This window comes from Aphidius gifuensis, linkage group LG1 (assembly GCF_014905175.1).
Source record: "Aphidius gifuensis isolate YNYX2018 linkage group LG1, ASM1490517v1, whole genome shotgun sequence".
NCBI classification, from domain to species: domain Eukaryota; kingdom Metazoa; phylum Arthropoda; class Insecta; order Hymenoptera; family Braconidae; genus Aphidius; species Aphidius gifuensis.
This window is the reverse complement of record NC_057788.1, coordinates 2947844-2968143: the sequence shown is the minus strand read 5'-3', so window position 1 is coordinate 2968143 and position 20300 is coordinate 2947844. Positions and strand designations below refer to the sequence as shown.

Sequence of the window (20300 nt, the reverse complement as noted above, 5' to 3'; positions counted from 1 at the left end):
TAAAATAATAAAAAAAAATATTAAGTTGTCAATGGATTTGATTTCTAGCTATTTCTGAATTCTTGTAAATTATATTAAAGTTTTATTTTTAAAATACATACATCTAGTGACAAAAAAAAAAATAAATGATACTGGTATTTACATCAATGATTATAATTATTTGTAAATAAAATAAACCCAAAAAATTATTTGATGGATGATGTTTTATGCTTGTGTATTAAAATGCCACGGTATTGTTAGATATGACAGAATACATTATATTGATAACTGATAACCATCAGTGATAAGGATAACAAGGATATTGAATACATTCATTAAAGACACAATGAACACAATGTTGATTATAATACGATAATCAAACTATTATGTTTGGATAATGATTATTATGTAATCCACCAGTATGTGAGCCATAAACAAAACGTCTAATGAAAATTGATAATATTCACGATTTATAATGATGAATAAATATAACAATAAAAAATATACATCTTTGATAAAAATAAATAATAAAAAAATTAACAATTGACTACAAAGCAACTGCAATTTAAAAAAAAGATAAAAAAAAGTTTTACATGAACAGGAAACTAATACCTTTCAAACAGTTTGGGCTAATTTTAATTTATCAAAAAATCATCTAAACGATATTATATGAAGTCTTTTGCATTTTTTAAGCTTTTGAATTGTATTAATAAAATATAAAATGAAAAAAAATCGACACTGTGATAGAAATTCCCTTAATTTTATATATTCTATATTCAATAAAATTACAGAAAATATAATTCTACAATTATACCGGAAGTAACGTGACCTATCAATGAAACTAATAATATCTAAATTATGGATTGCCAATAAAATATAAAAAATATATTTTTTAAATTATAATTATGAAAATATTTTTAGTAAATTCGATAGAATATATATATCAAAACCAAATTACACGATGAACTATTTCCTCTATAAATATTTAAGTATATTTCTAATTTTATATTTACATGAATTATAAAATAACTAATAATATTTATAAATATATAAAATCGATATAATTTAAACAGTATATCCTATAGTTTTAGAATATTAAAAAAAAAAAATGTATATTATAACTTTTGCATATAGTACTAGAAAAAAAATTTAAATTAAAAAAAAAAAAAAAGAAAGTATAATTTATCGCTGTCCAGTCGCTTTTGTTAAACCAACTTTTAAGCTTGAATGAGAAAAGCCCTACTCCCATTAATTCTATACACCTACGAGGTTTGGTAAGTCTGTTAATTCCGAAGGTTCTTCAGGCTTGGGGAGAAATAACGTTTATACCAATGACCCTGCATTTCATTTTAGCCTAGTTTCTTGTATTTCTCAGAAGGATTTAGATTACTCATAAATTACTACAAAAGTACTTTGGAAATCTTGTCATATAATTTGTTCAAATTCACATCTAATATTTTATTTTAATTAAAATATTCAAATGTCAATTAAAAGTCATTATCTATAACGAAAATAAAAAAGAACAATAATAATAAAATTGAGAATTTTATCAGAAGTATACGATTCTTTAAATTTTTTTATCTATATATTTTTTTTATTCTTATTTTTTCTATATCATTTGTTGTATTGCGATTAACGATCGTTTTACGTGAAGTTTCTTTTTTGTAAGAGCACTTTGGTCAGTACTAAGCTTTTATCTGTGAAAGCTTCAACTCTACTAGAGGAATTTTATATTTTTTGCTTTTAAAACGCCCAGTTGAATGCCATTAATGGATTTAGTATTTATAGAAATATTATAACATTATAAATTGAATTATTTAGTTTTTTATTTTTAATATTTATATCACAATAGACTGACATTTATGTTTTTATTTTTTGACATGTAACATATTAATATATTGATATATGACAATCAATTTAAAATTAATATTTTTATAAAAGAATATACAAAAAGTTAATTTAGTTTTTCATAAAAATTTAAATAATATTTTTAGTATGATTGAAATTGATTGTAAATATTATAATAAACATTTTTATCTTTTTTATTTTTTAATCAAGTTAAATTAGTACAATGTATTGGAAATCGTCAACGTCACACTCAGGTTAATATTTTATTTTTATATTGAGAAAAAAATATGCTGGTAAAAATGAAATTCACCGATTGAATATTTTCCTATTACTTTATTATTTTTTTCAATAAAAAATATATAAAAAAACTACAAATTCACTGTTCGTTTAAAAAAAAAAAAACCTCCAGTTATTTTAATTTTTATTAAAGTAATTTAAAGACCTAATTATCGAATGTATTTTTTTTTTAATACCTCGTACAATCTATGGAATCTTCGTACAACTTAAACGATATTAAGTTTTCTATGAGATTTGCAACAGCTCGAGGGAGTCTTGACTTTTTTTTTATAGTAAAAGTGCTATAAAAGTTTATTACTATTTCGAATTTAAATTTAAAAATATTTTAAATTACATTATATTACATACCAAAGTATATTATAAACTTTGTATAAATTATTCTATCAAATTAAATATGTAAAATAATTTTAGTAATAAAAATTAATTGATTATGATATAATAATAATTATGATTTATTTTTATTTATCAATTGGCCAAATAATCATAAAATAAATTATTATTGTAAGCATTAAAAGATTAAGTGATTGACAGAATAAATAAGGGAGATGAGTATACTGTTGGCTTAATAGTTTGAATATGTATAAATCGAGAGATCACTTAACCAATCAGTAGTTCGACTTTGCCAAGTGACTATGGGGACTGGATCGTATTCGTCAGAGGGATGAGATTTGTGGTACAGTATAGTTTGGTTGACGTGACATGTTGCATTATTCATGTGTTTCCTTGTAACAAGAAACATCTCTGATCCACAACTGGACTCCAAAGGGGCGTTGACGCAACTTTGAAAATTCAAGTTGCACGTTATTTCTTGTAGTTTTTTTTTTTTCTATCATGAAATTCTTAATCCTATCAAATCTTCGTTTAGTTTCTTGTTGAAGTCACTTTATTATTTATATAGATAAATAAAATACCCATTGAACTTTATTTAACAATTTATATAATCATAATTTTCCATTTTTTTTTTATCACAACGTCATGGTTGCTTTGTTATTTTTTTTGTGAATAATATTCTTTTTTTATTTTTGTATTAATTGAGCAGTTTTGCCACCTGAGAATATTCGAAAAAAAAAAGGTATATATATGTATATCTCAGGTGTTCTTTAAACAATTTTATTCTGGTGAAATAAAAAAAGAAAAAAAAAATAAAGTTATATATGTATAAGAAAAATTATATAACATTTGATTTCTTGTGAACTCAGTGAAAATAAAAAAATCTAAATTTTCTCCTTCATTTTCACAGCTACCAAGTAAAAATTGTCGAGACTTTTTGATTTGTCTAGGGATCCACAGCTGGAAAAGTTCGAATCCGTTCTTTACCTTTGGGAGTATCTTGTCATTAAAAAGTTTGTCGCCTAGCGAATAGAAGACAAAAGACATATGGAAGATTCGTTTCTTTATGCTCATCTTTACTTTACTACTTTTACTATTTTTTAATAATTTTTTTACTTTGCTCTTTTATTTTAAGATTTTCTTTTTTTCTGTCTATTTAAATATCATTTTTTTTTTTTTTTTTCAATTTTATTTTTAATTTTATCAAAAAAAGAAAAATTTGTATTTGACCTAAAATTTATATATTTTAAATTTTTGGTCTTTAGTAAATACATAATATATATAGACTTTTTTAAACATATAAATTTTAATTATCTTTGATATTGATTATCTATTTATTTACTTTTTATATTCAATAAATGAAAATTTTTTCATTTAATATTTCCACAATAATTTAAAAATTAATTTTCAATATTTTCATTCATTTAACTCATTTTAAATTAAAATATATTGCAAGAAAAAAAATCATAAAATTTCCATATTTATTGCATTTTTAAAAATCAATATTGACTATACATGAATACACTGTTTGAATAAATAATTTAACAAAGAAAAAAAAAATCATAACAATAAGATTTAAAAAGTATAAAATTTTAAATTCAAAATAATAACTATAAAAAAGTATAAAATAATAATAATTCAAGATAAAAATAAATATATTTATCAGTGTTTATATATCAAGCAAAATCAGATCAAACTTTAAAATTAGGTTTTGATTAATTAAACATAAATTTAGGTTACATGGAATATTCTCACAGTTCATTCACTTTATTGAAGTAGAAAACATTCATCAAGTTGGTCGATGTGTGTAGTGTGTTCTCTCTAGAGACTACGTTCAGTTAAAATGCGGTACATTGGTCTCGCTAGTTTCTAGTGCACTTGAACTGCACGATGTTAGTGCATTTATATATGCATAGCAATGCAAACCAATGCAAGGGATATATAAACTCACAGCTGTGTGCATTTGTTCATATGTGCAATATATTTGTGTGAGAGTGTGTGTTTGTGAAATTGAAAATATAGGAGTGACGAAAACGACGACGACGACGACTACGACTATAAAACCCCGAGTGGATGACGTGTGAATGTGAGAATGTGGAGACGACGCGCTGAGCAATTGAATTTGTCCCATGCCCGAATAAAGATGGTTGGTTGCTGACACGATTTCAGGTGATGTTCCGTTCTGCAGATATTTCATACATATATATATCTATATAATATTATTTATATGTCATCTCATATTCTATCCCCATCTACTACTACAACATCAAAATACTCGAAACATTTTAAATTTTTCAACAACGAATTATCAATACTAAAAATTTCATTTTGTTATATTGTTTTTGCTTTTTTTTTTTTTTCAATATATATTTAATATAATTTAGTTACTTTGAGAAAATGAAAAAGAAATAAAAATAAAATTTTAACAATAAAAACAATAAGTGAGTTGATCAAGCTAGCTTTTCTTATCACTTTGTTCGACAATTTTGTGAAGTGCAAAATAATTCTATCTTTATTTTGCCTTTTCGTCCCTTATTTTATTTTTATTTTTTTTATTTTTTCATTTTCTGTACCATTGAAGCTTGAAGCAACGTTTTTAAAAGTAGAAAATTTTATTTGTACCAATGAAAGGCATCTTTTTTTCAGCGTTATTCTTTTTCATCTATACCATTGTGCAGACCTCTACATTTGCGTAAATCCTTTTTTTTTCCTTTCTTGAATTCACATGAAATTCAATGTAGCTAGATTTTTTTCAATTATATTACTGCATGTATATACAGATATATTATTTTTATTATTTTTTTTTATTCTTGCTTTTCGCTTTTAAAATATATCTCTATAGTAGTATCTACAATATATTTTGCATGAACTTTGTACTAATATTTTTCGGAGTACATAAGCATTATAATAAAAAAAAAAAATGAAAAAATATTAAAAATAATAATGACATTAATAATCATAATAATAAAAAATATTCTTTTTTTTTTTCATAAGAATAAAGTGGTGTAATACATGCATGAAGTAAAATTTAGCATACGTGTCAGCCATTTATCTACCCTTCATGCAAATAATAATAATATGCAGGTTTACAATTACAATTTAATATTCGATATTGAAATAAGTTTATAGACATAAACTTTTTCGTATATATACTTTAAATAATATATTTAAAAAAATAATCTATATATATTTTAAATTCCATGACTTTGCAAGCAATTTTGAAAAATGAGTTTACAGATTGCTTATATATCTTTTGAATAGAATCTTGACTTGATTTGTTCCCTTTATAATGAACGATTGATTTTGAATTATCCAAGAGATTTTACCACCCATTTTAGCTCTCACTCTTTTTTTTTTTTTTTTTCTTTTTTATTAACCAGCTACCCCGCCTTCTTTTTGTATATAAGCTATTCCATCAGGCTTGGAATAAAATAGAAAGATTGAAAGCGCACTACAAGAGAAAAAAATAGAGTGAGAAAAAGATCGTTGCGGGTGGATAAAAAAAAGGGAGGGAGGAAAAATAGTAGTGGTAGTAGTGGTAAGGCACGAAAAGCGCTTGAGACGAGAAGGGTGAACAGATTAAAGCACCCTGGATTAATGACATTGACTGTCTGATAACGAGACGAGACTTGTTCGTTTAACAAAGATTTACGGCATGGCCAGCATTTTCTCTATATTCGAAAAACGAAGCCACAAACTTTATTCTTAATTATAGTCATTTAAAAGTAATTATAGATAGATATTAAATGACATTAAATAATTGGTATCAAATACATTTTTTATATATGTCAACGAGATACAGAAATGATATAAATTTGAGTGAATTTAGTTAAATGGCAAATAGTTATTTAACTCTATTTTAAATAATTAAATTTTAGCATTAATTTATTAATGATCATTATTAAATATTTCAATTTAATTTGTGTTATTTATAACTATTTGAATTTTTAAAATTTTATTTTCCGAGAAAAACAAGCTAATGGTAAACTTCCGTGTGTTTATAAATAATTATAGATAATAAAAGTGTACTTTTAAAATTTCACACATATACACATGGAATAGTAGACATAGTGAGACATAATGTATACTAATACACTTGATCAACTATATGATATTTTGTTGTGTGAAAAATACATTTGTCCAAAACATGTTTCATGTGAAAATGCACTTTGGAATAGATCTATGATCTGAGACTACATGGGGTGCTTATAATAATAATTTTGTGGCATTTTAGTACAACCATTAAATTTATAAAACATTAGTATATAAACACAAAATTCTAACTACATTTATCATTGTTTATTTTTCATAATGGATGTGAAACATTTTTATTCATAAAATTATATGACTAAAAAGTTAAAATATTCATAAACTTTTTATTCATCAATGATGTTAAATTATTGATTACCAATAAAATTAAGGAAAATTTTGAAATTATTTAAAATTTAATTATATTTTTCATCTGAAAGATATTTAATCATTAGAATTTAATAAACTTGGTCGTCAATTTAATTTGTCTACTACAACTTTATAAGAATTTAATTTTTTTCTAATTACAAATATTTACTTGACATTTTTTAAAAAAAAAAAAAAAATACTAAAATTATATAATCTCTTGCACTTTATTTATTTTAAAATGATTAAATATTTTTTGTGAAAATATAATAAATACATTTTTTTTTAATCATGTAATTTTCATAGAATTTTTATTCATCATAATCAGGATGAAAAAAAAAATTAATAATATTTTTTTTATTATCAGAAAAGTTATTTCATAGTATCAGAATATTGTAATTAATTGATTGATAAATTTATGACTGATTTTTTTACTTAATTTTTATTCAGTTATGAGAAATTAAAAAAAAAAAAATTTTATTCTATAAAAGACCGGTTTACAGTATTCCGATTGTTTTATTAAATAACGCAAACAATTTTTTCTTTAATCATAAAATAAATCAATAGTTCAAAATTAAAAAATGAAATATATTATATGGTTATATCAATTTTAGTTTTTTCCTTTTAATCCTCGACTTCGTAATTTAAATTATCGATACATTTACCAGTCCTTTGTTTGATAAAGTGTTAACGTTAGAGCTTGATGAATAGTTGCCGATTAAAAGGGTTCAGATTTGAACGAGTTCTTTGTGCAATTGGCGTTTCATCATCATGCATATCAATGGACCATTATAATATACATATATATTAGATAAAAAAATTAAAAAATATGTATAGATAAAAGATGACGTTAAAAGTTTTCGACCATTCATAACTATTTTGAACTTTTAATAATTGCTTGGATAAAAAAGTTTAAATTATTATTATTATTTTTGAACTAAATACATATTTACAATCATAATGATAAAAAAAGAATTTTATTTTTCTTTTTCTTTAAATTTAAAAGCCTAATTTATAAATATATATATATATGAAATCTTTGAATGAACTTGGAAATATATTAATAACTATTATTAAATCTAGTTATATCAGTTATAATATTAAGATGTAAAATTTAAGTTTCATCTGCATTTTGTATATATAGTATATTGTACAATGACCCGAAAGATTTAAAATACGTCCATGAATAGATGGATGTAATTTGTCGCACGGAGGAACACAGTCATGTGCGGCAATCACATTAACATGCACTTGCAAAGGAAGCATTGTACTCTTGTAAATGCATACAAGTACAATGAGTGTAAATCGATATTCGAACCTTGTAGTAATCTCTGTGCTCTTGTCACTTCAAATTTGGCCAAAATGAAACAGAATGTTCAGACAAAGCCATTGGTATATTATTTATTTATTTGTTTCATTTAATTTTTTCACGTTTATTTAATTTAAAGCTACAAGATGAATAATTTATTGAAAATAATTTACCGTATAAATAAAATTAATAAAAAGTTGTTAATGATTATTAAATTATATCGATTAATATTGTTCTGAAAAATTTATTACAACCTTTGATGTGATAAAGTATAATGTTTTTTTTTTTTTAATTTATAGGTCAGACGATGTAATTTTAGGGGATGATATGAAGAGCTAATCGATAAAGAAAAAAGTAAATTGGCACTATGGGGTGGTAAGAATAAAGAAAAAAATAAAGATGTAAAGGAAATGGAAGAATAGAATGAGAAAAAAAAAATAATAAAAGGTGTAAAGAAAAAAAAAAATAAAGAAAATAAAGTAAAAAATGTCTAGAAAAAAAAAAAGTAAATAAATGATAAAAAAAAAATGAAAAAGTGAGTGGCTGATGACGAGGGCAGAAAAATGGAGTAGATAAAGAAATAAAAAGACAAAAAGTTTTGAAAGCAGCCAGCACTAAACTGAAAAGTGGTATGCAAATTTAATATACACTTGGATATACATATTATTTTAGGTCATACAAAAAAATTAATTGTCTATTTTTAATTTATATTTTATAAAATTCAAATTGGGAATTTATGAATCAAAATAAATTATAATATTAAAGATATTTAGAATAAAAGAAAAGCTAAAAATCAAATAATAAATAAATAAAATCTTGAAAATAAAATATGGTAAAAAAAAAATAGATACAGGTATGATAAAAATAATAAAAAATATAATAACAAGTCATATATAGAGTATATATATCTATTTTGAATTTGACACAGATTGATGATTTATAAATATATAAAAAAATAAAAATTGTAAAAGACGAGGTAGTGTCAGAATGATAAAAATAAAAATAAAAAAATTGACAGGTGTTGCGTCAATAGGGATTTCAAAAATATTTATTTTAATGCCTGATATAACCAACGATATTGGCTGGTTACGTGAGCAGAATAAAATATTTTTTTTATATTATCAAAAACGACCCTATAAATTTTTACTTTAATATATAAATACAACTTCAAGTCAACAAATGCAACTATTAGTTTCCATATAAAAATTTAATTTTCATTGAAACATTATTTGACAAAACTTACTATAAAAATATTAATATTAATTTAAAGTTTTACCAATCAAAAGTTTTTTTTTTTTTTTTTTTGAATTATTTTGCATTACTACTAATGCTGAGATGTTTAAGGAGTTTCGTTTTTTTTTTATTTTAACTGCCTTTGTTTTTTTAGAAATAAAATATAAAAATGATAATTGGTTGATATTGATTGGTTTTGCAATGGTAAAAACTAATCAAATAAATGCACAAATATTTTTTTTGGCAAACATTCGAAGTAATTTAATTTTAAAATGTAAAAAAAAAAATTTTATTATCAAGAAAACTGACATTATATCTATACTGTTGGTTTTTTTTCAAGAGGATTTCTATGCAAGCTTTCTCTCGAAAATTTACCAATCTACATTGCGTCTCAGCATGTTCGAAGCATGCACTGGGTTTGAGTAAACTCGGAAACTTTTGCAGTAAACTAGTTTCCTGAACACAAATTACGACCACGATGAATAAATGAAGAATGTGACCACACCACGTTTGAAATTCAAGAGAGACTAGTTTTTTTATTTTTGACAATTTTAATTATTGTACGATAAATTCATCATTTATAATTTGAGTTTGAATGGTTTTTTAAAATTTAATAATTATCGCGTAATATAATTAACGAGAAACTTCAATGATAATAAAAAAAAATTGAATGAAGACACTGGCGATTTAATCCATAAAATGACATAGAAATTGCAGATGATTTCAAATTATTTTATGGGACTTTAGATGATGGCTTTATACATAATTTTATGTTATTTTAAATGACAGTTTTGTTTTTATTGAATTTACAAAATTTTATTGAATTTTCGTTTTATTGGCTGAACTATCTTCAACATAGCAATTATTATTTGACATAAAATATATACTTGAAGTTGTATAAATTATTTTTATCAAAGAATTTGAAAAATATGTTAATTAAAAATTTTTTAAAAATAATCTCAACAAAGTTATAACTTTACTTTTTAAATTAAAAAAAAAAAATTACTTGAAAAATTTGGCAAATAAATTTTAGATTATTTAAAAAATTTAAATAATCATAATAATAATAATGAAGTATCATAAAAATTTATAAAAAAAATATAAATGTAAAAATATGTATAATAAAAAAAAAAAAAAAAAACTTATTATTTTAAGGTTGTTGGTAAATAATTGAATTTCTACTCGATTTTTTTTTAATTAGGCTTATTTTTTAAATGAAATAATTATCTATCTTGACAATTTATTTCAATTTTTTTTGCCTCGGCTTTTTTAAGATAATGACTGTCAAAGTTGACAACTTTTATACACGAGTATAGGGCGAAACAATTTTTTTTTTTTTAAACAGCATGTACTAGATTCGTTCTCTACTCGAAAGCTTATTTTTTTCTATCAAATTGTAGATAAGAAAAAAACGAATATGATTTGAAAAAATAAAGTATGTTTGCCTCGGATTTTAAAAGTTATTCAAGTTCAAAAAAAAAAAAAAATTGCTTTCTCGCGGCAAGTGATGCGCACAGACGTGACACACACAAGCATATAATGTAGCTGTGTACTGTACTTGCTTGCTAGCAGTAGTGTTAGTGTCTGTCTGTATATGCACGGACACACTTAAAAGCCGGTTTTCGAGACAGAAGCGCAACAAAATTTCGGGTACCCGGGCATGAGATTTAGCGTTACGATATACGGGCCCCTCAAACTACAAATATTGGTTCGACGATGACTTTTACCAACAACCTTAATTTGTAATTTTTGTAATTTTTTACTTCAATAAATTTTTTTTTCCATTATTTTTAAAATGTAACGTTCAATAATTAACTAAAAAAATTTAAAATACACTGGATATTTTTTTGTATTTTTTTTTTTTTTACTCCGAAATACATGGTGAAAAAAAAAATACATGACTGTATTAAAAGACGTATGTGTTGGTGTGTGCATGTGTGTATATATAGACCAATTACGTCATGGATGATGTTGGTCAATTTTTTTTCTTTTTTTTTTCACATACTGATATAAAACTCATAATCAATAATCGGTAATTTTAATTAATTAAAAAAATATGACAGCTATTAACGCAAGATATTACAAAATAAATTCCTACCTGGCGTGTAGGCGAATCCAAAGGCAATATCCAAATACAAGCTCAACAGATATTGTCATAAATTTTTTTACCAATAACTCCAAAAAAACAATATTTAATTCACTCACACGCGTAATTTTTATCATTAAAAGTATAAAATAATCATGCCTACCTATATTAATAATTAAATCACGTTTGAAATAAAACAAAAGAAATAATAATAAATATTCACAACATTCAAAACTGTGACATAATAATGGCTGACGATTGTCGTTTTTTTTTTCGTTGTAGAAGTGAGAAAAAAACAAAACGGCCGGTGTGTTCTCTTTAATAAAATTGATTCAATGTATCAAAATTTATGATAATTATTTTAGTCACAACGTTTACGTTTATGTAGTTATAAATATTATTAAATTAAATTAAATTAATATGTTTTTCTAGTCAGGATATCCGATAGCATCACCAATATTATTTTCAACATGTCAACAACTCCTAAACATACACTCAAAATACACTGAATTTATCGACTTTTATGTGTTCCTAACTATTAGCACAATAAAATTATTATACTTTGATAATTATTAATTTACACTGTTAATTAATATAATAATAAAATAAAAAAATATTCGGATGTGATGCGAGCGTGACTATACAATGATACGCATGGCGGCGGCAACCCACACCAACTAAATTCTATCTTATTTTTTTTTTTTTTTTTTGAGTTTGATTGAAGCAGTTGAAGCAACAGAAGTGGTGGGAGAAAAAATAAGAGAACGAGAGAAAATGGAAATAAAAAAAAAAAACAAATAAAAAATGCAAATATATAATTTTTAATTTTTAAATAAAAAATAAATAAGTTGACATAAAAAACAATACTTTTATATATTATTATATCAAAAAGTTGAGTTTATATATAATTGAATCTTTTTTTTTTAAATTAAAAATAAAATAAAAATATATTAAAAAAATAAATAGCAAAGTGGGGTTTAGTATATAATATGCGAAAGATTGAAAGAAAATGAATGAAAAAAAAAATAAAAAGAATGAAAGGAGTAAGAGAAATCTTGACAAATCCTGTGTCTATCAAAATATGATGCACTTTTTATATTTTTCTGTTTGACTTTTTATTTTTATTATTATTATTATTATTATTTCCAAAGAAGCTACTATTCAATTATCTTACAAAGTTATTAATATTACTAAATAATATTTAGTAAATTATTACTTTCATTTTTGTACTTGTAATTTTTGTTTTTTTTTTCCTATTATTTAATTTAATTGAAAACGAGTTCTTTGATACAGTGTGAATGCAAAATCATTTTATTCATAAAATTTATACTTGTTGAACAAGTAACCTAAAACCCCATTTTCTATTGAATAAAATATCAACCTTTTGTGTATATAAAAAGTAAAAAAAATGTTTTTGAATGGAAAAGTTTTTATGAAAGAATATAATTTTTGTTTTTAATTTTTGTTTTTTTTTTTTTAATGATAAATAATTTTTAAAATATCTTTGTGCTATGATAATAAGATGCAAGAAAATTAAATTCGTATTATTAATAATGATTATCTTACCTTGAACAGTGAGATTAACAATTGCTTCAGGAATATTACGATTATTAACAATACACTGATATTCACCACTATCCTCAGATGTAACAGGACAAAAGAATAATGTAAAATTTTTTTCAACTAAAAATATTCTATTATGATGACCAAAATATGTTGTACTTTGACTACCATATTCAACAATTCTAATATCATTTGCACGCCATACTAATCTTGATACAACTGAGCGTTCTGTTACACCTGGACATTCAAGTGTTACATTTTGACCAGCATCAGCAAGTACATGTGTTACCACTGAATCCGGTACATCTGTAATTTTAAAAAAATATAAAATTTCATTAATTAATAAAAACATCAACATTAATTTATTATTATAAAAAATTTTTAAATATCATATTTCAACAAATTATAAATTTTTAGTTGAAATATATATTTCTAAAATAACGAGTATCATAAAAAATAATTTTAAAAAATGTCAGAATAAAAAAAAATAAAATTTAATATATGATTATATTAAAACCATAAAAGTTGGCTTTTAAAATTATTATATTCATTTTTTTTTTTTTTTTTGTATTACATGGTGTACATGTGTATAGAAGAAAACAAGATTATTTTACATTTTTAAAAAAAATATCAAGCAATTTTTTTAAGTATATAATATAAAAAAAAAGCAGCCATTATTGGTGGTGAAGAACGCAATACGCAATAGCCATTTTTGTCTTATCCATTTCCGTGCCATTGACCACCCCTAGACATTACCAAGTATCATTTCGACCGGAAAATACTCTCGTCTTTTCAAGCCCACCAAGCGCTTAGATATATATATGTGTATGTATATATATGTAAAGGTATATATTTATTTGTCTGATACCCTCATTTTAAAAGCCCTCAGTAAACTATAGTTATTGTACATATCAAGTTGCAGGAAAAGCCTTATCAACCAGCCAAACAATCGACAAATATATAAATTCAATAAATAGCCGAGTTCACAGCTGAATGATGTACTTATTAAAATTGTCGGATGTAAAATTATATTTAGACAAAAGAAAACGTATACTATTATCTATATAACAAAACTGTTAATCAAGTAATTCAATAAAGCTTGGAAATATTAATTAATAGTTACTAATTAATTTAAATTTTTTGTTCAATTTTCAGAAAATTCAATCAATAAAATATCAAATTACATAATTAATAAAAATAAATTGAGAAACATGAAATCTAAACTTGTTAAAAACATAAAATTTATAATGAAAAATGAAAAAAATAAAAAAAGAAAAAAAAGTTATTCAACAATAATAAATATTTTTTAGTCTGTAAAATTTTATATACACATATATATTTTTAATGAATATTTCAAATTTATTCAGTAAAGGTGTTGTATATATAAAAATAAAAGAAAAAAAAAAAATGATATCTCTTTTTTTGTTTTGTTATTTTGCTTTTATTTTTTTTTTCATTGTTTATTTTTTTTAATAACTCCTGTGTCAGCGTACAAGCTACTGTACCAAAAAAAAATATTCAAAAGTGAGAAATTGACGTTATGATCGGTCGTTTTATTACGATTTCGCGGTGATTTCGTGAATAACATTGGTATTCCGATCACGTTTTTTATATATTCATACGTGCATAAAGTGCACTAGGCAATATCTACTGGACATTTCTCCACTACCATTTACCTCTTTTATTTTTTATTATTCTATATTTTTTTTTTTTTATTCCGATATTCGTGTTGGGCATTCACATATCTGATGTTTTGTATCAGATGAAAATATACTGACCCGAAGTCTCAATGTTTGTTGAAGTGTTCAACCATAAACTCGATCATATACTTGAAAAACAATAGTCAATTTTAAAACGAATATATTTATTCATTTTTTGTTATCAAATTTTTTTATATTCAAATAAATGTAATATTGTTTTTTTATATACGAGTAAATAAACTTTTTTACTATTTTATAAATTTGATTATTCGATTGTTCATTTTGCTTTTTACTACAAAAAATAGAAACAATGATTGATTTATTATAAATATATTATAATTTTAAAACGATTATATATTTGTACAATTAGGTAAAATAATCAATGAATACAGTGAATGAATCATTGATGAACTATTGAAATGTATTTAATATATTATTAGTCTCACACCTGTTTACATGTAAATTATAATTTATAAAGTATTTACCAATAATTAAAATTCATAAATAATAATTGATAATTTAATCCAATTTTATTATTTAAATTTTTTCTCTAGCATAAATTTTATACTAACATATGTTTTTATTGAAATAAAATTAAGATAAAAAAATTTATTAACTATTCAAAAAAAAATTAAATTTATATTAATTTACGCAAATCTTTCATTAAAATTAATTTTTTTTCAAGTGAGCTTGCTCAATGGATGTACTTTATGGACACAAGACCAAGCAGTTACCACAGTTAATTACCTTTTTTTCAGTATCTCGTCGTAGTCTACTTTCTTTCGTTTCTTTTCATCTCGTAACCAAGTCACAATCTTAATTGCTTCTAGCCTGTAACTGGCCGGGCATGTCTACTACACACACCTTTTACTATATTTTTCATGCGTTTTAAAAACAAAGTATGAATATTTAAAATATTTTAGAACCTTTTAAAATCATTTAAATAATTTATTTTATCAAAAACAATTTCAATCAATTAGCAATTAAAAATTACATTATATTTTTATATTTTAAATAGTTAAATTTATAATAATATTAAATAATAAATTATATTTCTATTATTATTATTATTGTTTAAATAAAATTAATTTTTTTTTATCAAGATGATTGTGTTGTATGTCATTTCATCGGTTTTGCAAAGTGTTGGAATACACGATTCGTATATATACTGGCAAATGAATTTTTTATCAAACACGATATCAGTTTGTATATTCAATGCGAATAATATATTATCAAGATGCGCTGAATCACATGTCACAAGGTACATACTATATGCTGACGTGAGTAATCAGCAATATGTATGTGTGGTTATCATTAAAAAAATAAATAAATAAATATAATACAGTAGACAAGTAGGACATTTATAAGTATATGCAAATGAACAAAGTTGAACATGTAAATATTCATTTAATCGTTTTCATCAAATGGATCATTAAACTGATAAGTTGAGAATAATTTTAATCGTAATTTCATGATTTCAATTGACCGAGAATTCAAGATTATACATAAAAAAAATTGTATATATTTTTATTATTATTATTACATTTTTTTTTTTTTCTTTCTCTTAAAATTTGTATAAAAAATTTATGTTTATTTGAAAATTTTATAGTAAAGAAATTGCAGGTATACATTTTTTTATTATTTTTTTTTCATTTCAAGTTTTTGACGTTTATAAGTATAATGTCTCATATATCCACCATTGGGAATTCCGGAAGTTATACAACTTTCGATTTTTTTATTATTTTCTTTTTCTCGTGGGAAATCGACACCTGGTCATTGTGAGAGTATTTTCAAGAGATCGTATGTTTTTGAAGTATTATCACACTAAAAAAATGTTTATGTTTTTACAGAATAAACTTCAATTAAATAAAATGTGATTATAATTATATTAAAAAATATTGATTATCAAAAATTTGTAAATTTTTAATGAATAAATAATTTGATTTGTTATTATTAATATTAATATTATTATGGTTGATTGATATTATTACAAAAACTCAATTGGATTTTTTTTATAATTTGTAATTAATTATATGCTATTATTGTGCAATATCATGACATTTATTTATGACATGTATACAAATTTAATTTATGTAACAAAATGATAAATATTGAAAATAAAATCAATATTCAATCAACATTTTTAATGCATATTCGTTAGTATCAATTATATTCTTCACTTTATTTGATAAAATTTTATTTATAAACAAATTAATTTATCAAAAATAATTGGTGTATTGTAAAAACAAAATCAACATATTTGATATACCAGAATTATTTTTTTTTTTTTAAAAAAAACAGAAATTATCTAAAGGGAAATTAAATTCAAGAATTTGATGAACAACTAAAATAACTTTCGATCTAGCAAAGTATAAATATCAAGTAAAATTTACATATGACGATAATAAATAAGTGATTTTATATTTTTAAGATTTTGAATAATTATTAATTTGTGTTATTATGAATGTTTCCTGTTCTCATTCACAGACACTGTTAATTAATATTCAATGTTTATTTTTAAAAACTTTTTTATTATATCATTGAGGTAGCCATCATCATATATGAATTTAAACTATCCAACTTTTCAATATAAACTAATGGTATTTTTCACAGCTTATTGAAATATATGAGACAATGATATAAAAGAGATAATATATATAGCCATAAAAAAATGTTAAAATACATTGTCTCAAGGTTACAATAAAAACTTTTCAAAAGTTACAAAAATATAACAGACAGTCTAGGCACCTGTGACATATTGTTATAAATTTCAAAGACATAAAAATAAAGAAAAAAAAATCATAATAAAATAAAAACTTGCACGAACATTTACTTGTATGAAACACGACAGAGCCAGGATCAAAGTGATGAAACAATTTATGCATCATAAATCATATGTTTCTGCACTTTTCACATGCATCCTTATCATTACTATATCATTGTTTTATTTATCAACAACAAGTTATGATCTAGCAAGAAGTTCATTTTTTTAAAAAACAAAAAAAATTGTTTCATGTAGACATTTTTCATTAAATATAAATGTCTCTATATATATATTATTATTTTTTTTATTATTATTTTTAGTTTAAGTAAAAAATTCCAGAGGTTGTTTACTGACAAATTTATTGATTTGTCAATAAATTTGTTGCTGTACTTTTTTTTAATAAATTTATTGTACTGACTACACATGAAAAATAAATAAAAATTTCATGAATACATTGTACTACACCTTGATTATACACCAATAGTCCCTTGATAAAATTAAATTAAGCAATTTTAACAATGCAAATTTTAAGTAAAATTTAAATACATGTAAACAAGTTTTAAAGTTAATACTTTGTAGAAATTTGTGGAATTTTATTTATCTTTTTTTGGTCTATATTTTCGTTTATATTTATATTATTGAGGCAAATATATCCATCAACAGTTGAGTCATATGCAACTGTTGCAAAACCTTATTTTATAAATTTGTGGTTAACCAAAGAAGTTTAGTTCAAATGTAACATAAATTAATTTTTTTTTCAAATTAATATTTCAAGAATTAAAAAAAAATTATAACATGTTTGTTTGACTGTAAATATGTATTTAAATTTAAAAATAAATTTTTAGGGTTTTTTTTAAAAAAAGGAAAATAAAAATAATTACATTTTCACGTAGTTTATATTTTGATATTTAATTTAAAATTTTTTGTATACAATTTTGGTATAATTTATGTGAAATAAACATAAAATAAATACAGTGTATATTTGTAAAATTATATTGAATGTGTTTATCACTCACACATAGTAAAATTAAAACATTGCCGAGAATAAATTGTTCATGGTGAAATCAATTAAGAGCTTTCACAGTAGTTGGATTTTAAAAAATAAAAAATAAAACATAAAAAAAAAAATATACAATGCTTTTAATGAAAATAACCATAATGTTACTGTGGTTCATTCGTATAAATAAAGTGAGGGTGATATTTAATTCAGATTTAACAAAATTACATAATAAAAGTAAATTCAGTTTTTTTATTTTTTAAATTAATTTAATTTTTTTGTAATATACAAAAATAAATTATTAATTCAATCAAATATAAATGTGAATAAAGTTAATTTATAAATTTTATAATTTTTTTTCCAATTCATTTATCCTTATTAATTGGCAATTTTTTTTTTATTGTAAATTGAACTAAATTGAATTTGTAAAACTAATGATAACATTAGTTCAACATAAGAGGACATTAAAGCTTGATGTCAAAGTTTAAAATTATTATTCTGACGAATTTGAATGTTAGTTTCATCAATTGTATGTGGCACGACAGTGTACGAATATTGAATTGGAGAATATGGTGTTGAAACTGTCTTAAGCTTGATCGATTGGTACCACTGAGAGTTACAGACCGCATGCAAAATGACGCTTACATTTGACAAGACCTAGTTTCCGACCATCTTGGAATAACTCTTGGTGAGAACAGTGTGAGAACACTACTCAAGATAAAGACCGATAGATTGATATACATATATAACCAACATAGATAGATATATACACTGTAGATAGACATTGACTACCTGCAGTACCATATAATTGAATTTACCAAGTGAATTGTATGAGGTACAGAAATTCAATTACACATGTGTATGTACTGTACATCAACGCACTCAAATGACAAATAACAATCAAAATTCGACATAACATTTAAACAAGATTCTATAATTGTTTGAAACACTTGTGTCAAACTTGAGAAACAACATTTGTGTATTTTTAGGTTTTTTTTTTATTTTGATAGAACAACAATTAACTGAAAGGACAAATTATATTTAATATTTATAAACAATTAATTCACTAATAAATTATTTATTAAATTTTCAAAAATCTGCTCAAATATTTCATTGTTTTTATAAATAAAAATAAAAATTTATAATTCACTTATAATTATTTATAATAATTATCAAACAAAAAAAAAGAATATTAGAGCTTTTTTTTGAATTTATATTAAATAAATTAAATAAATAATATGAAAAATTTGGCTATTTTAAAAATATAGGTTTCATAACGACTTTTAAATGATAATTATAATGAAAATTTGAATTTAAAATCTTTGTAAAACGATAGATTAGACATGGTAAATTGAACGATCAATTGTAATAGTATGTCGTTGGCTAATCTACGCTTATAACGAACATATTGCTTTTAAATCCATTAATGCTTAATTCCGACATTGGTGATTTGCATAGATTCAAGGTATTTGAGACCCTTGTTATTTCATCAAAATTCACATTTAATGATGTTTATATATACATGGCATATTTTAAATACTGCTGCCATGGGTTTTTAATCAAGTTTTATAAAATTACGTAAATAAAATATATTTTGACTTGAAATCAATGATTTATTGAAATATCAATTGTTCAAATCTCTTTTTAAAATCACTTCAAACTTGGAGCAAGTATCCTCTCGTGTATATCAAAGTTAAATGTCCTAAAACTGTCGTAAAAAAAAAAAAAAAACAATTGGATATGGTGGATAAGTCTGATTCAAGAACCAACATTTTAAATCTTGCTGGTCACTACAGGAC

General features: G+C 22.8%; 1 protein-coding gene across 1 annotated transcript in view; it reads right to left on the bottom strand.

Annotated features, from left to right (window-relative positions):
• Positions 1-20300, bottom strand: part of LOC122860944 (tyrosine-protein phosphatase 99A) — a 113995-nt gene that overhangs the window by 55009 nt on the left and 38686 nt on the right. Inside the window, exon 2 of the mRNA XM_044165027.1 lies at positions 13044-13346. Within this exon, the coding sequence (XP_044020962.1) occupies positions 13044-13346 (303 nt within the window). The remainder of the gene's footprint in view (positions 1-13043; positions 13347-20300) is intronic.